The sequence below is a fragment of the Polypterus senegalus genome, chromosome 1, assembly GCF_016835505.1.
Source record: "Polypterus senegalus isolate Bchr_013 chromosome 1, ASM1683550v1, whole genome shotgun sequence".
Taxonomy (NCBI): domain Eukaryota; kingdom Metazoa; phylum Chordata; class Cladistia; order Polypteriformes; family Polypteridae; genus Polypterus; species Polypterus senegalus.
The window spans coordinates 246791479-246817927 of record NC_053154.1 but is presented as its reverse complement, the minus strand read 5'-3'; the positions used below and the strand labels follow the sequence as shown (position 1 = coordinate 246817927).

General features: G+C 34.6%; 1 protein-coding gene across 10 annotated transcripts in view; it reads right to left on the bottom strand.

Annotated features, from left to right (window-relative positions):
* ank3b (ankyrin 3b) overlaps positions 1-26449 on the bottom strand; it is a 633883-nt gene that overhangs the window by 71768 nt on the left and 535666 nt on the right. For 6 of the 10 annotated variants that reach the window (XM_039771420.1, XM_039771428.1, XM_039771439.1 and 3 more), the window contains 6 exons: positions 22872-22974; positions 18086-18192; positions 13846-14070; positions 11023-11180; positions 4397-4608; positions 2372-2579 (listed from right to left, as the gene is read on the bottom strand). In XM_039771420.1, coding sequence (XP_039627354.1) covers positions 2372-2579; positions 4397-4608; positions 11023-11180; positions 13846-14070; positions 18086-18192; positions 22872-22974 — 1013 coding nt within the window. Of the gene's footprint in view, positions 1-2371; positions 2580-4396; positions 4609-11022; positions 11181-13845; positions 14071-15797; positions 15831-18085; positions 18193-18701; positions 18753-22871; positions 22975-26449 lie in introns of all 10 variants that reach the window. The other 4 variants (XM_039771398.1, XM_039771378.1, XM_039771390.1 and 1 more) reach the window with 1 other exon arrangement.

The window sequence follows — 26449 nt, the reverse complement described above, 5'->3', positions numbered from 1 at the left end:
AGAAGGCTTACTCAATGCCAATTTTATGCGTACAGATTAGCAATGAGGAATACATTTAGTACTTTGCACTCCAGCGGCGAACTATTCCAACAGTATGTCATAGATGCGTATGTTAAAACAGAGGGTGTGCGTCTCAACTATCTCAGACTAGATCAACAAGATTTGAACGTGGAACAATACAAAGGACTGTCAGACACACTGCAAGCAAAACGCTGAAAATAACAATGTACGTGTAGACAAAATGATCATATTACCGTCCACATTTCCAGGAAGTCCAAGATACATGCAAAAAAACTATCAGGATGCCATGGCCATAGTACGTAAATTCAGAAAGCCTCATTTATTTATCACTTTCACATGTAATCCTGCTTGGCCGGAAATTCTACATGCACTGTCGGATACCTAAAGACTGGAGCACAGACCTAATATTGTAGTACGAGTCTGTTGGATTAAGCTGCAAGAATTACTTAGAGACATTCTACAACAACATCTTTTTAAGGTTGTTATTGATTATATTTACGTAATCGAATTTCAGAAGTGCAGCCTTCCTCATACCCACATGCTGTTTACTCTTCACAATAATTCTAACAACCAGTCTTCAGCCATGGTCAGTTGTACGTGGCTTTTTCTAGGGTTAGATCTTTCGACTCATTATCTGTCATCACCACCAAAACACCTATTTACAATTGCGTCTTTCAAGAAGTATTTATTTCTTCTTGATTTCTGAATTCCTTTCTCACCGTTTTCCGTTCCTATTCTTACACAGGCATATGCTACGGTGGGCTTCGGCTAGTGCAGAATAATACGCTTTTTTATATATCATACTTTTTAAGATACATCTTTTAAAAAAGGGTCATTGTTTGCTCAAAAAATGTTGATTTGTGTATTGAATATGACAGTCTCATTTGAGTGCCTCAATTACTGTTGACATTACCCTCAGAATGTGATGCCAGCAATGAAGAAATTGCATTTGGGCTGCTTGTACACATAAACATATTTCCAGCTTTTCCACACATGTCTGATACAATGTTCCAATACTTTTTTCCTTAGAAACTTTATATTGGTCAATCTCACAAACATATCTACCTCCACCTGTTAAGAAGACACTGAGATAAGTTACTCCAGTATTCATGACAGCAGTTTCCTACTAGCCTTTGACAAGGAAGACACTATACTTCAAGGAGAGGACAATTAATTCATACTTGGTGGTGCTAATTTTCATCCCAACAGCATCAGTGTTAGATGTTTACCCTACTTAGGCCTCTAGAATGAATACTCTCCCAGCCTTGATATCCTGTTTATGAGAATTACAAGTCAAGGAACACCCTTGGTGGAGATATATGCTTACTTTAAATAGACTCATTGAATGGCTTTGGAGTATATGTGAATTAAATGCACATACCTGAAGAGTATTCCTAGGCCAGGTTACCTCCATGACAAGTGAATGGAGACTGAATGCAGTACAGTATTTGATGTTTTACAAATTGTGCAGAATTGCAGGTAGTGTGACACAGTGGTTTGGACCTCAAATCCTGAGGTTGTGGGTTCTAATCCTGCTACTGACACTGTGTGGACCATGAGCAAGTCACTTGACCTGCCTATGCTCCAATTGGAAAACCAAAACTAACTTCAAAATTAACTTCACTTTAACTTAATACTGATACTCTGTATGTTCAATTCATCATAATAACTATTCACAGTGGCTCCAAAATCTGTACTGACCCCTACTCTCTCTTCTGTTTCTTTTTCCGTTTTTTGTGGTGGCGGCCTGTGCCACCACCACCTACTCAAAGCATCATGATGCACCAACATTGATGGACTGAAAGCCAGAAGTCTACGTGACCATCATCATCAGGTCCTTCCATGAAAACCCTAAATACAAAGAGGACTGTTTGATTTATGTTAGGTAGATTGCCCAGAGGGGACTGGGCGGTCTCATGGTCTGGAACCCCTACAGATTTTATTTTTTTTCTCCAGCATTTGGAGTTTTTTTGTTTTTTCTGTCCACCCTGGCCATCGGACCTTACTTATTCTATGTTAATTAATGTTGACTTATGTTTATTTTTTTATTGTGTCTTCTATTTCTCTATTCATTTTGTAAAGCACTTTGAGCTACATTTTTTTGTATGAAAATGTGCTATATAAATAAATGTTGATTGATTGATTGAAAAGAAATGTAACCAATTGTATCATAAATGTTGTAAGGGACCTTGGATAAAGGTGTCAGCCAAATAAAATGGCAACAATGAAATTTTAATTTCCAAACAATTTAGAAGGAGAAGGTAATCATTTGTATTTTCTAACTTTTAGTACTTCAGAGATAATGCGGCTATGTATCAGAAGACAATGAAATATTTGCCTTTGTTCATACCTGTGATACTGCAAAGAAGCCTGAGACTCGGTGTGGTATCTCCTTTATACCCATTTGTTACTCCTTCTCCAGATGGGGGAGGCACAGGAATCGTCATTGTAATAGGCTTATGAAACTTCCTTCTTCGTGGCTCCACAGTCACAATTGGACTAAATGTGGCTTTATTTCCTAGTATTTTTTTCACAATTTCATCTGGTACTGGCTGGGCCTACAAAACAAAATGAATGAGAAACCTCATTATGTAATAATTTTGAGTATGCCTGTATTTAATTTCAATAATGAACCATGCTAGTTTTTAATTATGTTTGTTTAATTGCTAGAAATACTGCTTATTTTAGAAAGAAGTTTTTTTAAAGTATGTTTTTTTTCTGTTTGGACACTTGTAGAATATGAAAAAGAATAGAAAAATGATATAGTGGAAGTAATGCAAAGGAGAAAGAATAAATTAAATGAATTTTCACCTTCATGAAATTCAACGAAATACAGTATATCTAATCTTTAGCTTTCTATAATTTGAAGATACAGATTTATATTCTCACAAACACACATTATTTTTTGTCCTCTCTTTCCATTCTTTGAAGGATAAGATTCACTTTTTACCATTTTGTCAACACGTTGCTCATTCCCATTAGATTCTCGTGTATGTCTGGGGGTGATATTCCTACGTTAGTGAGGATAAAGAGATGGGTGCAAAGATAATCATAGTCTGTACTCAACTGAAAAAAAAATTATTGTTGGTTTCTAACATATTAAGTAAATACTGTATCCCTCACACTTACCTAGTAGTGAATTAATCCTACATTTGCCTTTATAATATCCTTAATTCATTGGTTTAAAGATTCTAAGCTGTGTCAAAGGTGCTGCAGACGGTTGCTAATCAAATACAGAATCTCACCACACATATAATCTTAATAACCATTAATCTTCCACTACTATCCAGCATTGCTGGATACCAAGATATTGAGATATTCCACAATTAGCCTATGAGTTTTTTTCACTAAATCTTGGTCCATCCATCAACGACAGCCAGGACTGGAATTCATCATGGAAGGTAATATTTTTCCCTTGGGCAGTGCCCAGTATTCATTTTGCAGTGGGTTATGAATGAGAAAATGAGGAAGTCTTCTGAGTTTGCAACTACAGTACTACACCAATGACAAGGTACTAATAGGTGTTCATTCACATATTCCTCTTTCAATACCACTAAACTGTAGTTTATCTGATATTCTATGCCTGGGGTCCCCATCTCCGGTCCTGGAGGGCTGCAGTGGCTGCAGGTTTTCATTCTGACCCTTTTCTTAATTAATGACCTGTTTTTGGTGTTAATTAATTTCTTTCAAATTAATATTTATTGACTTGCTCTTCAAGACTTAGACCCCTTAACTGTTTTTTGTTGTTTAATTAGCAGCCAAAGAATATTGAGATACAACATAAGCCAAAACATGACCAGAGCAGAACAAGCCATGGAATTAAAGAATGGGTTTAATTAACAACAAGAATTGGCACCTAATTAAGCAACTGGTTGGAGTTGCTTAAATTGGTTGGAGTTTGAGGCCCTGACTAAGTTGCTCTTGTGTTGGCTAACTCATTTAACATTTCATTTCTGTTTAGATGCCATTTAAGGAAAGAAATGAAGCAAATCAGAGGAACGATAAAAAAATTTAGGGGAACAAATCTAACAAACAAGTCAATTAAAATGAAAGGAAAATGAGTTAATTAGCAGCAAAAACTGTTAAGTCTAAGTACTGCATTTAGAAAAGTCATTTAAAGAACTTATTTTTTTTGTTTACTCTGCCTTCAAGCAGATCCTTTTTTTATGTATACAGTAAATGGTAAAAAATAAACAGGCATTACTATATAAAAGGAAACAAAACCCAAAACGCCACCCAAGTCTTTTAATGGGTTTTTAATTTATTGCCCTATTGGCTTGACTGTACCACTTTCAATATAATGAGAAACTGTATGAGATGCATACAAAAATCAGAATTAAAATGTTAATAGCTCTGTGAACAGTTCAAATTTTACCTGAAGACCAACTCTAATCCTTTTTGTTAAAGCCCCTTCTGGGAATGAGGCTTGTACCAGAGGCACAGTCATACTAGAGAGGACTCCTCCTTCTGGACCCATCTGATTGCTTTCTTGTTTAATGCGTGACACCACAGCAAAGTACTGAGGGAAATCCTTTGTTACGATTCTGCATATGCGTTTCTTCTCCATTTCTTCTGGACTGTCAAGCTCTACAAATTACACAATATGACTGATTAATGAAGCAAAAAATGTTAGAAGACCCAAAGCAAATCAGCTTGCACAAAATGCTCACAAAATACAGTTGAATCATTATGTTGAGATACATCAAACACATGCACAAAGCTATTAAAAATATATGCAGATTATCTTTCATTCCATTAGGCAAAGTCTCTTACTCTAATTCAGGGTTCCAGTTAGCTGAATATTAAATTGGCAGTTCAAAATATAAGGTAGAAATTAACCCTGGAATACTGTCAGTCCAATGTAAGGCAAACCCAAGTACATATGTATTTTCACTCACAATTCATTCAGCAGGAAGCTTGGTGTATCCAGACATGGGGACAGCATGCAAATCCCACACACACAATGTCTGACTCAGAACTTTCAGTCTCCTGAAGCAGTACTAAACATGTTACCACTGTGCTTCCATTATTTTCGTTATTAATACAAATATACTTTTTTCAAAAGCTATAATTTTGGCACCAAAGGACATTCTCCAAATATACATACATTCTCCAGCCAAGAATTTCGGCAACCAGGGCATATACCAGTATCACTATGAACTGGATGAAGAAAAACCCTGGATAGGAAAACAGTCCATTGCAGGCTGTGCACATACACTGATTAGCCTAAATTGCATGTCCTTGAGGACTTAGTACATCCAGAGAAAACCTAAGTAGACATAGGAAGAATTTGGAAATCTTCAAAACGGCAATCACTATACACAGGAAACCAATAAAAAACTGCTAACGACTAAGTCGTCATGTCATAGATTAAAAAAAAAAAAAAATATATATATATATATATATATATATATATATATATATATATATATATATATATAGTGGTCCCCTGCCAGGGCTGGAGCCCGGCTGGGACGCCCAGGAGGACCAGAGGAGGGCTTGTGCCTCCTCCAAACCGCAAGGAGGAGATCGCCCTGGTTGTATTGGGGGCCAACCCTGTAGGGGCACGTGGCCACCGCCAGGCGGCGCCCTGGTGCCTGAGGAACCCTGGAGCCCAGCACTTCTGCCACACCAGTAAGTGCTGGGGAAGATGACAGGGGACACCCGGATGGCTTCCAGGTGCGCAGCCGGCACTTCCGCCACACTGGGGTGTGGCCTGAACTGATTGCCGGGGAGCAGCTGGAGCCCATCCGGTTCCACTTTAGGGCGCCTCCTCCAGTCAGCAGTGGATGTCGGGTCGAAGAGGACAGAGCTGGATAGAGGACGGGAGGTGGCCAAAAGAAAGGCATAAGGACTGTGAGGCCTGGACATTGGGGGAACGGTGCTGGAGGCACTGGGGGTGCACGTGAGCACAATTATTGTAAATAATATTGTAAAATAAACGGTGTGTGGTGAAACCATGTTGTCCGTCTGCCTGTGTCCGGATCCCAGTCCACAATATATATATATATATATATATATATATATATATATATATATATATATATATATATATATATATGTATACTTCAGCACTGATCACAAGGCAGTAAATACTTCAGAGAGGGTCCTGTCCTATCCAGTAAAGGGGCAAGTGACACACAGAAACTATGCAGACATTACAAAAATACTAGTATGAACATGTGTTAAGATGGGTATACACGTGTCTCTTTTATTGTGGTAATGAATGTGAAAGGGGTTTAGAAATGCAGCCCTGGTAATATTGTGGATTATAATTTATTTTCTCTATTCAGTAACTGAGGGTTGTTCCATGTCTTACACTTAGTGCTACCAAGACAGGATTCAACACCTCACCATCATGAAATGGATTAAGCAAGCTCGAGAATATATGTCTGTATATATCTATTCAATGATAATAATTATTGTTATTATTTGGACATCATGAAATACCAAAAAAGTGTGTTTAAATTTTAAATTTTGATATTTGCTTTTAATAAATTAGTAATTAATATCTATTTAATTTGCTTTGAATAGAAATATTTTAGGTTTGTTTTGCCAAATATAAATAGAGGTAATCTGCACTTGAATCTCTGCAATGGACTGGCCGCCCATGCATGGGTAGGAGTAGGGCTGTCAGGATAGGCTCCAGCATTCTGCAATACTTAAACTAAGTGGTTTTCAGAACATTAGCCTACCTTATGAATCTGCATCTGAAATTACTTTCTTTAAGTGTACATAACTAAGTATTCTACATGTGTATTTTGAAGTCGACATTGTAAGAAAAACGAGAACTGAGACAGTTATACCTGTTCAAAAAACAATGAGCTGATTAGTTTTTTGACAATACTGAATTGTTTTCTAAAAAGTCAATAATTAAAAAAACAAAGAATATATGAACAAATCATCAGTGGACATAAGTAAACCAAGAATTTTACAATGCATCCTTTAAGTGCTGTAAAAACACTTTTTTAAGATTTTGCAGTCAGGTTAGTGACATTAATAGTTACTTTAAGAGGTATATTACTCCACAAATGAACTGTATAATGTACAGAGTTAATACATAACATACATACTAACAATAGGAACAGGTTGCTGCTTTTTCTAATTTGTTTAAAAAATGTAGGTGATAACAAAGAAACTAGTCAAATTTACAGGTTACAGTAAATTAGGAAAGCAAAATCAATAAAAATGGACCTGGAGTTAAAAACTGTTTGATATATACAGAGTATTTATATGGCAAACCTATGTAAAACAATATAAAGCTTAGGCATAATTGCACAATGGGGGTTTTAGAATTGGTAAATACACATTGTGTGCTTGACACAGTTCACAACCAGTGTAAAACAGAGGTCTCAATCTCAGTTCCTCGAGGGCCACAATGGCTACAGGTTTCAATTCCAGACACATTCTTAATTAGTAGCCAATTACTGTTGCTAGCTTATAATAATCCTTGTGTACAAAGAACAAAGTAGCCCCCAAATCATGGAGTAAATGCTGACATAACCTTCTTGACTCATATCAACTTATGAGAACAATTTTTAGTAAGACCTGCAATGTTGGTGACAACCTCTTGGGGTACTGATGCAAAGGCTGCTAAACAGTGTATTTTCCAGGAGCACTTACAACAGAATATTGTTCCATGAATCTCTTCACATTTGAAATATGCTGCTCTAATGAACATAGCACATCTTCTCTACAGTGCACACACAAATAACAGAGCTAATAAAACAAAATTAAACATGCACTGACAATTCTGATGACTTCACTTAACTACTTCTGCTTATGCTAAAACTAGGGCAGCACTCCTAACCATGCAAGGGGCTACTTTTTTGTACACCACCTTGGGTTTTATTGCCTTCATTTTACATGGCTTACTCTTTAAATTACTTATTTTTTTCCTAAATCAGGTGACAATTAACAATAAGTACTGAGTTGCTCCAGGTCAAAAACATTTGGATGATGCTGTCAGAAAAAGACAATAAACAGTATTAAAAATGTCAGACTGTCAGAGTGAATGTACTTCCAAGCCATATAATAAAAATAACGTAACATATATCATAAACAGCAAATAACTATAAAACTGGTTGCAGAAAAAAACTAAAACCATTGTGACACCCCTGGAAGTGAATTTGAGACCCCTCATCCAAATCCTCTTTACCTGGACCAGCTAGATAAGAAAGAAAATTGAGATGTTTGGTTTAGAATATTAAACATCGAATTTAATGTTCTATCAGCAGCAATAATTGGAAACTAATTAAGAAATTGGCTGGAATGAAAACCTACAGCAACTTTAGTCATCATGCATGCATACATGGTGTAATATTTAGGCGCATTCAGGGATTTAGGTAACTGATTTAAATATTGGAGCATTTTAATTTTTGTGCTCAAGGAATCAGTTATCACAATTTTGCGAATGAAATATTTTTGCAATAATGAGTTATATTAAGAAAAACAGCAATAATAGAAAATGATTATTAAGTACATCAAGTACCTGCTTTTTAACAATTTCAGGCAGTTAAAAATGCAGCCGGAACAGGCAGAATCCAGTTCCAATACTATTGTTATTTGTTAGTTGTGGAGTATGTGTGACTAACTGTAGTTAAAATTTCTGTAACATAAAAGTACCAAAAAGACAGTTAAAATCTGTCTTGAAGTCTCAAGGTAAATTTTTTGTCTGCTCTGGCCCAGGATAGAGAGCCAGTCTGTAGTTTTGCTTATAGCTTATAGTCCAAGAGAAATACTAAATTATTACAAACTGCAAATAATGAAGTTGTTCTACATATAAAGTAAATACTGAATACTTACGTGTTCACTCTATGCTAACAAAACAATGCCTATGTAATTCCATTCCTCCTGTATTCTATTCTAGATAAATTGCTTTTCTTTAGACTTTAGTTCAGTCAAGCAACAGGAGATTTGAGCTGTGAGCTGGAGTACCAGTATTTGACTGCATTCAGGATCCATTTTTTTATTCATCAGGAACAACTGTCAGGTTAGTAAAAGGGAAAACTATGCAAGCTGAGGTGGCCTCTCTCTGCGTAAGTTTGAAACAGAAAACTGATCTGTAATTGAAGTGGCACAGAATGTTTCTTTCTATTAAGATAGATGATTCTGCAATTTTGCCACTGCTTTTTAAAATAGGACTCTCTATTTAAGATATATCAACAAAAATGGAACTTTCCTGCCAAATTTCCTTGAAGACTATATGTGTCAAATTTCATAAAAAATGGTTCACTGGTAGTCAAGTGTTTTATTGAGACAGGCAGATGGACAAAAAGACAGACAAGACAACCACAGTAGTGCAAACACACTTAAAAAGACTGCTTAGCACTAGTGTTGGTGCCAGGAAGGAAGGACATGCATCCAGGCCGGGACCAGGCAAACAGGCTTACCAGGAGCAATTTCCCCACAAGACAAGTGGCAGTGTTCCTTAAGGCTGAATCTAATTAGGACACCCATAGGGTGTCATGGGAATTGGAGTCTGGAAATGCAGCCCTGTTGTGGGTGCTGCTGGTTGGGGGACTGCTCTGGTTTCCACACAATGACTTGAACAGGAGACCGGGAGCCATTCTCGGATTATTTTAAGAGAAAGCTCACTGCCTCACTTTAACTTAGTTATAGTCGGGAGGCTGCAGGCAAACCTTTCTTGGAGGTGGAAATAGACAATGTGTATTTGTATATGGTGGTAGGTGTTCTTGTAAAGAAGGTATTGGAGGTGAATAAAAACCTTTTTTTTTTAATTTTATTAATTTTATTACAATCCATACAAAGCAATCAAGATTTTACAAAAAGAAAAATTGAGTTAAGAACAGATCGATCCCCACCCCTGAGAGAGAGAGCAAGCCAAATAACATTAAATTTAAGGCTTGTAAACATACCTAATTTAAAAAAAATTCTCTGTGCTTTATGAACTTATTTTAAAATATTACTGATTAGATCCTGCCATGTTTTGAAAAAGGTCTGTACAGATCCTCTAACTGAGTATTTGATTTTTTCCAATTTCAAATAATATAACACATCGGTTTCCCACTGACTTAAAAGAGGAGAGTTTGGATTCTTCCAGTTTATCAGAATAAGTCTGCGTGCCAAAAGTGTAGTGAATGCAATCATAATTTGTTTGTCTTTCTCCACTTTAAACCCCTCTGGAAGAACCCAAATAAAATAAAAACCTTTTATTTAAATAGGAATTGAATTACTTTGGAACCCTGTAGCAGCATGCATTAAGTTCAAATCCCTGATGCTAACCTAAAGAGTAGTCAATGGGTCGGCACCTGTGTATATGAAGATACTGGTGAGGTGTTATGCTCCTTCTCACCCATTCAGGTCTGCCAGGGAACAGTGTGTGGTGATGCTGCCTCTGCGTGGTATCAAGTCTTAAACCAGACTCTTTTCCTGTGTAGTTCCTACTTAGTGGAGTGAGCTGCCCACCTCCATCCGTACTGCTGACTCTCACAATGTATTTAACAAGCATTTGAAAACACACCTGAATATCTGCCTAATTGACTGGGAAAATAACAAAACTTTGTTCGGTGATCTTGTTGAATGGTCTGTCGTTACATAAAGTTTAATTGATTTATTGATTGTTTATCTATGTTTCTAAATGTAATAAGCATTACAGCTTTTCACTTATAGCAATCAACTTTTGTTACCTGTCCCACTACATTTCCTGAACAAACAGGCCCTTGCATAATGTTACTTGATTACATTTACATCTTTTGTAAGTGACATTGGATAAAAGTGTCTGCCAAGCAAATAAATAAATAATACAAATGTAAATTGTGTTTGTGCATTATTGTGTCTGCCCTGTGGTGGGCTGGTGCCCTGCCTGGGTATTTGTTCCTGCCTTGCACCCTGTGCTGGCTAGGGTTGGCTCCAGCAGGCCCCCATGATCCTGTGTTAGGATATAGGGGGTTGGTTAATGGATGGATGGATGGATGTTGCTTCAGCCATAAACAAACCTATACATATGCCTGTACATTTATTTTAAATAAGAAAACGTACCTTCATCCATTCCATTCAATATTTCATTTAGTTCCTCAGATGATTTACTGTCATATTGGTGTTCCTTCCAAGTCTCTCCATTTTCACTTCTCAAAATGATCAGTTCTCTCTCCTTGCCTCTCATTGATCCAAAATGGGGTATTTCCACTATCACGGGGCTGGAAAAAATATATCCTTTAAAACAGCTATCTCTCCATTTAAAATGAGGGTTAAAGATACTTTAAAAGTAGGGCTAATGCCATCAGGCCTTTGTGGCTTTTTCCTAATTAAACATTTTGGAAAAACATCTGACACAACAATCTAGGTGTTTCTAGTGAATATTAACAAGTGCATTATATTAATAGTGAATCATCTACAAAGCAGTGACAATTTTGAAACATTGAGTGACGTCAGTTTTGTTAATGCAAGGTAAAAAAGCACAAGAAAAGCTGCATAATCCTTTTGTTTACTCAATTTTATATCTAAATATAATTTGGCAAAAAACACAAGGGTTTTTACTATGGATTTACTATGTGACAAGGAACAAAACTAAAAACAAACAATCGATGGAAAGACATGTACAGTATATGGATAACCATAAAGAAGTAATACACCCAAAATCTAACAGCACAGATTTGCTAAAATTAGTTTTCAATAACTTTTAAAATTTATACAATTTTGAAAATTCCATCAGTTGGTTATAATGGCAAAGTTTCTGTGTATATTTTGTCAGAGCATTATGATTGATGGGAGGCAATTAAAGAATTTTCAACTTATTTTTTCTCTTATCACACTACTTACTTTTCAAGTGCTGCATCTATGCTTTTATACATGAGGCCGTTAAATATTCAGTTTCAGCCACCATGTTTTAATTTTCTTTAAATAAAAGAAGATAACATAACATTCTCAGACCCTCTAAATCTAGGGTTGCAGGGACAAAACAAAATTGTCACCTAAATATGGAAAAAAAAAGAATTTCCATTTGGAAATTTAGAAAAAGTATTGAACATTTTGGTCACAGATCATGTAAACCCTTGTATCTAACTTTTTAAAAATGAATTTGATACAATTGGGCCAACTCAGAAGGAGAACAACTTTGATTAAATGCAATTAGAGATCAAACCTGTGGACTCTGCAGCTTCCTAAACAGTGTGCCAAGACAGTATCCTTGTTTTCCTATGCAGGTTGTAGCCTCAGCAAATAAGTAGTCTGGGTCTAAAGCACCAATGTGTAATCAAATGTGAGCATAATCTTTGAGAAAAACATTTAGCATCCCAATGGCCACCAGTCTTAATGCTTCTTGACTACTGTAGTTTCTATTCCAGCAGACACCAAAACAGTAAACGTTAACTTTGATGGTGATTTTCATTTTAATGTTTTTTCTTAATAAGCACATTCCTTTTCACTATTTTAGGTGGCTACTTCTGGGTATCGTAATCTAATCAGCTACATTTTGGTTTGAACAATCTGAGTAGGTAAACAAGAATGATACTGTTTACTTTAATGCTAATGCTAAGTACAAAATGAGGTCACATTTGAGTGCATGGACATTAAAAATGTAAAGAAGTATTAAAAGAAATAAACATTGTAACAAAATCAACCAACAAACAAAACAGATACAGAGAAGGTACCAAAGATGAAAGTTTAAAATTATCAACACATACAGTACTATGCTGTTAGAAATATGATAAAAAGTGCTTAGATATGCAGCACAAATAATGCTCAAATCAAATCGCATTAGAACACATTAACAACACAGACCATTCAGGTAAATGTCATCTAATTACTCAACAACTTTAGTTGTCAATTTGAAAGAACCTTTGTGCCAAGTGGAGCAGGGCGATCCTTAGCTTTCAATGATTCAGATACCTTCTCCATAGTTAAAAAAGTACAATCATCCACTTGATATTAAAATGCATTAGATGCAGCTGTGTTTGACTAAACGTAAGAAACTGTAACAGAAAATAATAAGAGTAAAACGTAAAGTTGTCATGAAAGCAGAATGCTTGCAGTGAAAATCTCATGCCTATTAAGCGCAAAAGTATTAGCATAGCTTTGAGAAATCAAGCCACTATGATTGTCTTTCAGTGCAGGGAAACCAACTGAAAGTTTCAGAAAATCAAACAAAAACAAAATATGAAAGTGAAAAAAAATAATTAAAAAAGGTTTGTTTGGACAGTTTGGATCTTTGCTAAGTATGCCATCCTACCCAATAAATTTTGTTCCTCGCGGCCCAAGCTGCAGGATTCGGGTAACCAAACTCTCACCCTCATTTAGAGGGGGAGGATTGGTGGGAAGGTGGAGTTTACTGAATAACATCCATGCAGCGATAAGAGAAACAAAAAGGGGAAATAAAGAACAAACTGTCATTCCAGCAGGGTGCTGTAAAATTCATCAAGGCACTGTTTCCAATAATAAAAAATAAAATAATTTTAAAAATTAAATGAATAAGCAAACAAATAAATAAAGCTGCTCAAATTCTTTTTTGAAGATCTCACCACATCATAGCGGATTGTGGGCCCTGAAGTTCTATATGTAATTTTTGCTCTTTAACATTTTTTTTTCATTGAACCGATAAAATAATGGCATTGATAAACAAATGGAAACAAAGCAGTCAGCAGTCATAAAATTAGTTTCATACCACCTAACCAGAAAATGGAATTTCAAAAAAGTTCTTTGAATTCCATAAGCTTCATGTGTGAATGCTGAATTAGGGTGCAGTGGCAATGTAACAATTATTTAGCTCTCTACAAACTGTAAACTTTGAGCTGAGTGAAAAGTTTATTATACAAAATGAGAACTTTAGCCTGAGCCTGACCCTCTGTCTTGACAGGTACAACTTACCCCAAAAACTGGGCCCCAGCCGGACCTACTTCCACAAGCCGACTTGCAAGTCCTTCTCCTTCTACCATTGGTGGTGGACTGGCAAGCTTGTGCCTCTTCACAAGTCTGCATGTAATACGGGTGGGGGCAGTACATTTCCGTGGAGGGATGATGATCCTCATGCCATTATGTCGGCTGCCTCTCATGGAACCTCCCCGGGCATCAACCATGAAACTGACCAGGAACCTGCCCATAAATATACAGAGATAGAGTTTAACTGAAGAAACTTTAAACACACTGGTTGGCGGATAATCACCAATGGATTAAAGGAAGAGTCTGAAACCATGGCAGCTTTCTCAGTGGGCATCAGTTACTCAGCCCATATCAGTGAAACATCTTAGAAATACCCAATAATAACATCTAAAATTCATATGTGACCCTGGTATTGAGTAAAATCGGCTTGGTATATGGCTAGATGGATGGTTATAAACTTCACTAGGAAAGAAAACATTTGGATCACCACTTTGTTTTAAAAAAACTGCCAAGGTAAAACTGACCCCAAACCTTTAATGAGCGAAAACAGGCGTTTCATACTATAAGAGCAGAATGTAAAACCTAACATGTTATGCTAGTACTACATTGCTATCCTTGCTTATCTAATTTAAGCAGCTTTACATGTATTGCTTCTTCTTTATAATAACAAGTCTTAAGTGTTAAAGTGAGATTAGATGAAACACAAAGTGTTTTTTTTAATGTACAAAGTCAACAAAAATGTTAGTTTAGGTGATTGTACGTCTACTATTAAGGTGAGGACTACAGATTACACTGATATTTTCATTGCTTTCTAGGCAGTTCCAAAACTCATTCAAGTGTACTTTTGGTGCTTTAAAAATACAGTTTAAATGTTAAGTTTTACTTGAATTGGCTATTGATTGAGACCACCATCTCCAAGAAAGGGAAACAACATTGGTATTTGTCAGAGATAACTTTTAATGTATGATTACAGTATACACCTAACTTATGTGAATGAAAACTTCAAATATCTCCCTTGATTTACCTTTAGCATTTCATAAATGCACAAAGGCATGCATTAAAAGGCATATGCAGGATAACCTTCGGGTTGATATTAGCAAAGAGAAATGAAAGGCTATACTGAGTGGTTTTAGACATGATCACAAAGGTCACATTCTTTACGCCAAGTGAAGCTAACCTAGGGTGCCACATTTAAAGGCCAATCTATACTCTATTTTTATAACAGGTCAATTTTTACATGGGCTGGAGCCATCTTTTTTTCTTTGTTCTTATAAGCTATGTGCCAAAAGGCATTAAAATAGCCTTGATGGTAACAATCCTCATTAAGAGTACTATAAACAGCAAAAGTTCTCCAATAGTGCAGGCAAGTAAGTGACTTACTCTGGGTTACATGATATGCATGCAAGCATATGGTCTCTTCTACAAATCCTTAGCCATTAAAGTACACTGCTTTCCAACCAGGTTCCAGACATGAAAAACTTGCTAATACGCAGTATGTATTTGTTTTTTAATGTGTATTTATCTTGTCTTTTTATTACTGCATTTTTGGAAAAATATACTATAGATTTTGTAGCCAGTTCTATAATTTACAATATGAATGCATTAAATGTGAATGTGCTGTATTTAGTGCAAGACTATTTGATCACATAAAAGAGAAGACACTAAATATACCTAGCTAAAGATTCTTTGTTTATATTTAAACAAACAGTAGAGTTTATCACTTTTTTGTTCAAGTGACTATATGCATACAAAAGTTGGCAACTGCATTAAACATTTTATCTTATACATTCTATCTATCTCAGATATCTACAGCTACAGTATCATTTAGTCTCTGCTATAAAAGGATTTTTTAAAATATACTGTACATGAAAGACTTTATGGATGAAACAAACAATGAGACAGAGCAAGGAAACACTTTGATCAAAGTACAGAGTTATCACCTTGAGTCATACTGGGGAAGAGGAGAGGCAAAGCTGCAAAATAAAATGAAATAATGTAGAAAGCAAAGTAAATTAATGTATTATTATTATTATTATTATTATTATGAAGCAAATAAAGCAGCAAGCAAAAGAAATTGTCCCCTGAAATGAAAGAAATGAATAATTGAATAAAATTTACAGAATCAGGCAAATGCAGTTTCTCAAAGCGCCAACAAAACAGTGCTTCAGCCACAAAGAAAGCATTAAAGAAAAATCACTTTTCTTATTAAGAGTATTTATGCCTTATACAGTAAGGCAAAATACTTACAGTGTTTATATTTACCATAGTATAAGCAAGGCCATTCACAGCATGCAGCAAGTAAAAATGAAAACCGTTTGGCATTTAAAAAGAAATCTTGCTCAGTTTACATGTCAATTAAAAGAAAAAGGCAGGTCTAAAGATTGAATTTACATGACGTATGTGCTAACAAAAGGGTAGACAGTAGGAGCATGTGGTACTGTTGTGTTCTTACCAAAAAGCTTCAGGCATTTTTGTGCATTATTTTAGCCTTTTCAAACTGAAGTTACACTTGTCTTTCTTTATCTTTGCCTCCTCCATAAAAATAAAATATGTTTTAGTAAAAGAAGAGTGTTCATCCCTTTCCAGAAGTCAATATTCCACAGTCTGTTTATTGTCAAAGAACAGAAATGAAATGTGCTCTGTAAATACCTAGAGCAGGTGTATGTGGGTGTCTATTATTCTTACTACTTTGCCACTTGCAACAGTTTATTGTGGTTACATTTTAAACTGAGAAACTATTATGAACAATTCTGATGTAGCCTAAAATATTTCAGCAACTATAGTGATCACTGATAAGCAAGTAGAAAAGTTCTGATTACAACCATTCTCTTAGCATAAGCTAATTTGGACCTGTAAAAAATTCCTTGCTTATTCAGATTTGTTTTTCACCTTCACCCTTATTCTAATATTAACACTTGACTTTCAGATGAAGAGGAATAATTAATTGTTAAGAAATATCAGGTCTCTAAAATCAAAAAGGTCTTCTTTGCAATTTAACACTTTAGCTTAGATGTTGTATACTAAGTATTATAAACTTATAATAAATAATACAAACACATTAACAAAATATTTAAGTGAAGAAGTCTGCTTACAATACTATTAAGAGCATTAATTGCAAATTAAATTAATTAAATTATTTGGCATAGTGGTCAGAACTATTGCCTAACAGATCCAGCTTCCTGTAATTGAATACTGCACCCACTCATTGCCTGTGCAAGTTCTCCCTTTGTCTATGTGGGTTTTTTGGCTTCTAGCATGGGTGTGTGGGAATTTGTGAGCATGTGTGTAAGTGAGTGGAGATTCTGCAAAGGTCTGGTACCCTTTCCAGGACTATCTTCATTCATGCGCCCAGTGGTACAGGGATAGGCTCTGGCCCCTCATGACCAATTTGATAAGGTTATGTTATTATTATTTTCCATCTACTTGATTTTTGAGCCCTCCTATTCCATTACCAGTTTGTTGGATGCCCAAGGCTACCTAAGCAGGCATTCAGGGAGTGAATAGGAACTAACCCAGGATGAAATGCTAGTCCATTGTAAGGCAAGCTAAAACAAACAAACATGTTTTTTCAGTGCCAATTCTGAGTTAGCAAACTACCTTACATGTGCCCTTAAATGATCTGCTCATAATGAACTTACTACATCTACCATTAGGATTAGTACATTATAGGACAGAGTGACTTGATACACGCTAATAACATGTAAGATAATTGGGTGTTGTCAGCATAATTAACATACGAATGAGTGGCATCAACAAGTCAAATACAAATAAAACTTGGACTTTCACTTGAATAAGATGGCAATTACATTGCTATTCTGGTATTTTAACAACAAACATATGAATTTACAGATGCTAGTATTTTAAAAAAGTAAACTACAAATTATTGACAGGATATACATTGAATGCTTCTCAAACTTTAAAAACCTTCACCCGTAACTCTGCCTTCATTTAAAACTGTTTCATCCACAGAGATTTAGTTCACTAAAGTCAAGAATCTGTGCAAAATCGTTTTCCTATTTGAAACAGAGGTGTGATCAAGAAATACCATTAGTGATTGCTACAAAGCCACAGTGCTTTCCAAGATAAAGACAATAACAAACATTCCACTGTACTTTTATGTATATTGGTAAGAGAGCCAAATACAAAACTTGGTAAGCTGATATATTAAAATAACCAATCATGTGAAATGGCCAATCATATTCATGTTACATTGTCACCTGGCACTTACCCAGAATGAATAGGACTTGAAACAAGGTTTACATTGTCCAGATGGTCTGTAATCCAGCTGCATCGTCGGAGAGAGTCTGAATCACACTCCCTTGTTACAGCCAGGTGCTAAAAAACACAAGGGATTTTTGTTACAGTTTTCATATTATAAAAGAGATTAAATATTTAATACAAAATAAAAAAAATATTTGCTTTGGCATGGGCCATAATTGCCAGCTACATTGCATAATGTCAACATTCATCTCTGGAATAACATCATTACACATTACGGATGGGTCGGTATATATAGTATATATTGTCAGAGCATGATATGTTGACAAAGATGGCCAATCATTTTTAATTGTATTTTTGCTTTAGCAAAGCTTTTGTCATGACCTGCAGCAAAATGAAATGCAAATACTGTACCATCGGCATGAGTAAACAGTATTTGTAAGAGAATGCACAATTTAAAAAAAATCACATCAGCAAAAATGCATACATACATGGAAATTTAAGCAGAAAACTTTTGTAAGAAAAAGAAACTGAAAATAAAATCTATGCAGCCTAGAATGATCTACAATTAACAAACAAACAAAAATAAAACAAAACTCAAAGCTAACACAGGTTGTACAATATACCTTATTCTGAGAATCAGTAATGAAGGAAACATCTTTACACACACTCTGGACCTTTTAAAGGGGAAACAGAAACACAGCATGCTTTAATTCAGCTGGATCTTATAACACTAGTCAGCCACTGAAAAAATGAGATGCCTCATTGAAAACGCTGACACTATACTGCCATCATTAACTGGTTAACTCTAATGGAAAACTAATGGAAAAGTATGCACTGCAAAACTTATTAAATCTAGCTTTCTTCATAAAAAGAAACTTCACAATTTGAAAAATGTTATCTAACAGAACTAATAATTGAAATATACACATATAAATAATTTAAGATGTAATCTTTGAAAAGAAAGGCAGTCCAAATTAACACTGGGAAATAATTTGTGTGCAGTCCATTAAAATGTCTTTGAATTTCAAACCATATCTTTATCAATCGTGTCACATATAAACAAACAAACCATCTGCCTACTCATTTTCTAAAATCACTTTCCATTACAGGGTTACAGGACCCTGACACTGGCCAAGCAGCACATACTTCCTCATGTCAGTTATCAATTAACCTAATATCTTAATAATACAGTATTAAGAAAATCCAAGAGTAGAATTGACATGCCTGTGGCATTGGCAGAGATTAAGCATGAGTAAAAAATGCAGCTGAAGTTGCAATGATGCCATCTGTTGAGGGTGGCTTATTTGTAGGCATTCATGATGTCAAGCAGTCAGTCATTCTCCAACCCGCTATAACCTAACACAGGGTCATGGGGGTCTGCTGGGGCCAATCCCAGCCAGCACAGGGTGCAAGGCACGAACAAACCCTGGGCAGGGCGCCAGCCAACTGCAGCATTCTTGATGTTTTTCTGTTTTTTTTATGAGGCATATATTACTAAAAACAGGAGCTGGGGATTACACCTGGCACATGGCCTGGAAATGCTGACAGTCATACAGAAAACTTTTTTTGGGAAAAGGAAAGTTTTAACTATGTTTCTCAGCTTATTGCTAATGCAACCCTTAGGAGAATCAGTAGCAAACACAATAAGTATAAGGATGAATCAGAATCCATTAATGACTTAATAAACACGACAAAATGTCTGAGTTTTTCTGCCAATAAAAATTGTATAATTGACAAAAAATTAAGTATTGAAAATAGATAACAAAAAGCTGTATTTTAGGTTGCATTATTTAAGACTGGCAAGAAGAAATAGCTGTTGATTGTCAAACTATTGGACTTTGTCAGTTATTGTCATACATAGTTAATGGCTAAGGAGCCACATCAAATCAAGACAAAAAATCTGCACACAAAGAAAATTCATTTGTGCATGGGTGTAACTTTAACGGGTTGATAGGTCCCACATGTTTTCCTAAAATACTGTAGTCGTTGCCCAGATATATGAAAAGGAATTAAATGAATATTAAATTCCCTTTAGTTTCTGCAAAGATTACGATGTGTTTCCAACATGTGAAAGGAAATACAAGCAAGGGAAATATATACATGACCCTTAAATATTCTTGTCCACACGTTGTTGCCAAAATGTTGAAAATGAATTCTATTACCCTAGAGAGACAAATACACAATACTTATTTATCTGTACACTATACTAAATCCATGAATCCAAATGTACTCAAATAATTAGTAGCCAGCTGAATATGAGAGTTTTACTTGCAGAAAACTTACAATTATTGAATACAAATTAGTTTAAATTATACTTTAAATCGAAAAATATCTGTTCCAAGGTTGAAACAATGAATTCTGCCACAAACAGAGAGCTGAAGCTGTTTAGTTTTAAAAAGGATAGGTGACTCAGTACTGGGAAAGAATACGGTGGACTGATTATCATGTTTACTTTCCTGAAAAAGTAAGTAGCTTTTTCTTCTCATGCATATGAGTCAGAAACAATCTTATTTTCAGTATAAGTGTAAAATACACTCAACCTGATAGTCTAAAGCAATTACATCATTAAAGAAACAATATAACTTCAGTAATGCTAAAGCGTGGACATGTAGAGAGCATAACCTGTAATTTACAAACAAATACATCAATAGCAAAAAAGGCAGAAAAACAGTCCTATTAGATATTTCTAAACTAATGCTGTAAGAAAGTGGCAAGAGACTTATTTCTATTTTAGTTAAGATGTGATTCAACTGATCTCAGAATGGTCATAAGCAGGCGAGGAAAGTTTCATGCAACAATTTATTGCATTCATAATAATTCAAATTTTTACTGGCAGATGTCTAAGACATAGAGCCATTTTTACCTAGAGCCAGAATTATCTTTTACCAGATGTTCTTGGAAGAAAAAACTTCCAAGTACACAAACTGCTATTTTGTATTCTTTTTCAGCTGTGCTAAGAGTGTACTGGTTTTAATTAACATGAATTCCTAGTTTTGCTACAGCAGTGTTACATAAGAAGCTGTTTAAGAGAAAGAAAGAAAAAAACATGACTTAAGTTTTCCTTTTGCACTTTATCAAAATATTTTCAAACCTGCAATACATTCTATTATTCACAACCACTTCAAAATTTCATATGTTTTTGAAATTATATTGTTGTGTCAGAACCTGCTATTAGTTTGGCATATCTTTTACTTTTTATGCATTGTTGCTTATTCCATACTTTATGAACAAAGTCAACACACTTTCAGCAATGAAGAGAAAACTGATGTTTAAGAATTGTAACTAGTAACATATCAGAGTTTTATCCCAAGGCTAAAATATTTTTGTAATCCTAATTCCTGTGCCATTCTCTCCAATTATTCTAAGTATAAATAGTCTTCAAAATTACTTTCAATGGCAAAGACTAATTGATTTCCATTTTCATGTGTTGATTAATTTGTTTGTACAGCCTCGCAATTATGGTTTATATCCTAATATTTGAGTTTCTTTCTTAATCATAATCATTAATCAATAGAGACTTGTCAAGACACTCTACTTTGGCTAATTTTCCTCTCTTGAAACTACTCTGGTCAATTAGTGACTAGTTTAGATAGTGAACTGTCTTAAAAGAACGTTAATAGGTGGTCATCCATTCATCCATTTTCCCGACACGATTTTTTATTATAGAGCTGTAAAAAAAATAAAAAATAACAAAGGCTAAAAGGAACCTGCAGAATACTATGTAGACTGTGGCAATTCAAATGTTACAAATACAATAATCCAACCATACAATAGCATATATATAATGCAATTTTTAGATACAACAAATAATTAGGGAAAAAATGGTAAACAATTTATAGATCCAAATGCACGCAGATGTATTTAGATTCAGTAATAAAGAGCTTGGATAACATATACAATTAAGAAGTCTGAAAAAAAAAGATACAGGATGAAATCTTTTGAGACAAAAGTTCCACGCCCAATGATTTTAGTTTTTAAGCCATGGGGACTACAGACTAAACATGAAGAGATTTAGGTTTTTTTTTTTAACAGATAATTTCAAAAAGGACCATGGAATTTGATTCCCATTAGCTGATCAAGATGAATGCTAGCATGAATTCCTTGTGTTATTATGGCTAAATTCCATTTATTCTTTTATTTATTTTACTCATTTGGAAATGAGTAAAACATAGAATAAACTACTTCGGAAGGTGCTGGAGACATTGCCTCTGTGTCCCCAACAAATCCAACAGTTGTTCACCTCAAGAAGGATTGATGCATGAAGACAACAGATTAACTTGGCATTTACATATGGCTTTAAAGACAAATGAGGCAAAGGGGAATTCTGACATTTTTTGGAAATTTATTGCAGTAATATATAAAGAATATCAGTACCTCAATAAATAATATCATAGAAACTACAAACTACATTTTGGGTTTAAACCATTGTATGTACTAAATATGACATAGAGTCATGCTACTTTGTAAAAAAATGTATTTATATAAGTTAATTATTAAATTAATTTTCATCATACCTGTACATTTGACACTAAAGTGCAAAATAAAACTGTGTTGGACAATTTGGAATATTTTTTCATTTCTTGTAGTGGTTTTATTTAACAAAATCTTCACTTAAAAAAAAACTTAAGTAAAATATATAAAAATACATACTGTATATAAGGAAATTGTACTCAGTAAAATGAGATGTAATTTGAAAATGGCTTTTTAATAAAAAAAGGTCAAACTTCAGATAATCCTGCAGTAGTTCTGTTCTACCAAATCTTAGGCAAAAGATAAAAGAAGTGACAACTTACCGTGTCCTTTGACGGTGCTAGGATCTCCTCAATCATAAAGCTGTCTCTTGCAAAGGAGCTTCGGTTCAATGTGTTGGACCTATCCGAACTGAAGGAGCGCAGGCTGTTGTATTTATAAGTTACCATACAATTGGTAGGTGACAATGAGATGAACAGAAAAAAAATGATTATTTCATGCAACCTCCAGGGAATTGTTGCATATTAAAATATAGCATCAAATAAGGTAATGAAAGATGTAATTAAAATTAAAGCAGTTTTTCAGCAGTACATGTAATAAGTATGTAGTTCAGGTGTCACCTGTACATTAGTGAAATAAAAATGGATTTGTAATTTTAGATTTTGTCTTTTATAAAAGTAATTTAGGTTCACTAATTGAGATGACAACCTTGCTTCAAGTTAGTGACATTTGAATGTTTAACTTACTCCTGTCATTAAGCACAGCAAACACAGTTATGTAGATCTGATGATGAAAATATGTATTGTTAAATAATATTTAATTGAGCAAGGAAATAAATTACAGTCAATATAATGTTATTTGTCTTACAAATTAAGATTACATTTCAATAACCTGTGAACTAAAAGGGAACAGGTTCCTGGAAAGGCATTGTTATGATAAGGAATTCATTTTAATTCTAAATGATCCAAATTATGTATGAGTGTTTCCTAACTTTAGTAGTCCTTATCTAAGATTCTGATTGTGGGATTGAAGAGTAATTATTCTTATATATCAAATACAGATAATTTTCAAGATAAAGCAAGCAAATATGAGAAATTCAGTAATGTTAACCTATGACAGCTGAATCCTAGATATTGTGATAATTATATTAGAGATGGCATTCACCTTCTTTCCTGCTTCATGATGGTGTTATTATCTGATCAGCTGCCCATTTGATTAAAATGAACGGATAAGCATAACATCCTAAAATTCAATTCATATTTTCTGATTTTATCTTTAATTTAAATCAAACGTTTGAAACATTATGGCAGCCATTTTTGTCTAACCCCTTCTTTTACATCAATTATTTGGAATAGATAAGTACTTCTAGGACCACTTGAAAACTGAGAGGGCACTGAGAAATTAACCAATGGAAATGTCCTTAAAACCTGTGCTATGTATACTAGTCCAAATAGTGATAGTGAAGCAGGAGTTACATTCTAGAAGAACCTTTTCATTTACTAGTCAATCTATGACCAAAACCTTTCCTGTGCTTATGGCTGGAATAATTTGATCACAAAAATTAAGAAAGTGTTTATAATGAATTTGCAACACAGATTTGTCGGGAACACCATTCATGGTAAGGGTAGAGGTCTGATAAGATAATATGGAAAGATTAAGACGAGCCAGTTAACAGGGTATGAGCATTTTGTGAAAATGGGGCACTGCTGCCTCCCAAGGAAACTGTACTACAAACACCACCACTACTAAGATGGAATTCTAGGCAGGTCCAGAATTCACTTAAGAAATTGCATTGACATTCTCCAGGAAGAAACTGGAAACTGCCGCTGGAAAAGAAGTCCAATCTGATTTACTTGGCCTGCTACTATTGTTACAATTATAAAGACAATAAAAGATATAGTAGATTGGATGAAGGTTAAGATAAGTATTGAAATGAAACCTCTATGCAAGAAATGGGGACTGTAACCTTGAATCTGACACTAGGAAAGCAGTATTCTGGGATGATCTGTTCAACAAGAAGTGGGGGAATACTGGCATGATGGTACCATGTAGCAATTCAGAGAACATTATCCTTGATATTGCAAGAAATGGTTCTGGTATTGAAAAATGTAACACATTTTGGGAAAGATTCTTAACATACATGCTAATCAAACTAAAACAAAAATGTTACATTTGCATATGATAGATTGATAGATAGATAGATAGATATCAAAAATTGTGGAATATATGTAATTCATTTTATCTTTTATAATTCATTACGAGAAGGAGGTTTGATTAGACATGCAATGCTTATGTTTATTTGTTCAGTTCATTGTCTTGTTCATATCACCCGCTGCTAATGGTTATAATGGCATGACACCTTACCCAGTGTTATTCTTATTTAATTACTTACTTTGTTAGGAACAGAATTACTTGAACAGATAAATAAAAAATATTTGTTGTATTTACAGAAAGTACAATATCACAAAAGTGATATTGAAATAGACATTAAAATGCACAACCAAACAAATATTACCCCGTCAGAAGTAAACAAGAAGGCTTAGTGGCTAAGGGCGTAAAGACTGGACGCTAGAGAAAGGGAAAAACATGGCCTAGTTTGAATAAATTCCGATGTCTACTGATTTACATTAATGGAGAAGAACATGGTTGTGATGTGGGCTAGTGATAACAATGTAATGGCACTGAATGAAGTTTTATGGCACAAGCTGAGTGGCTTAATATAAGAAGAATGACACAGGACATCAATAGGATGATACTCAATACCACATGACTAGGAAAGTGTTTAGGAGAAAAATTTGTACATGATACACCTCATTTGACTCATATAACCTGGTTTTCAGTTAAATATAGGAGTGTCTTTTTGACTTGCTAAGCAGTATGTTCCATTTCTGTAGTTTTACGGTCCCAGTTATTCAATTGGACAGCACTGTTACCACCTCTCTGTACAATATTAACTTAGTCTCCTAGCCTTGAAAACTCTACTCAGTTTTCTCAGTTTGCCTTGTTTTTATCTCGAGCATTTTGTACCCCATTTTGTAGATTTGGTCTATAATCATGTTTGATCTGTAAAGCACATCCATGCTACTTTGTCTGTCACTGTTGCTATGTATAATGTTTTGTAATTAAATATCTTAGCTATCCTGGATAATTATAGCTCTGCTTGTCATATGCTGTGTAAAAACTGTCAGAGATACTTTCAATGTCTTTTATGCCTCTATAAGTGGCACACTTCTTATATTGGTTGTACACTATATCTGTTTACTTTTTAAAGTGCACGGATAAATTGCTAAATTTCATAGTCTGTTTTAATATTGTCACCTGCATAAAGCACCTTGTGATGATGCATGCTTTTAATTATATCTAAGTAGAGATCGATCAGAATTAGTTACATTTTTACAGGAGAACATGAACAAAATTTATTTTTCAACCAATATGTTGCACATGAATTTTAATATAAATAAGTGCCAGGGGAATAACTAGACAGAATGAAGCCCATGTGAAAGTTTTTAATGGGGCTCCTAGGATTAGGTACATCAATATATATATATGCATATGAAACATTTTGTACATTTTTATTCAAACAGGAACAATATAACTATATAATTGTAACTAACACACAATTTGATTTCTGAAGTCTTTAACTACAAACAATGTCATTTGCACTAGAATTGCCTTACCCAATTATAAATGGCCCACGAAATTTTTACAAATATACGAGTATTACAATGCTTTTTAACATTTATTGTAAAATTATATGTTGCAAATACTGATGGTAATCACCACAAAAGTTATAGGAAACCCACCTTTAGTATGCAGTACCAGTATGCATACGTTATGGGAACCACTGTTGTCAAATGTTTTGTAAACTTGAAAATGAAATGACATTGATTAAAAATAATTA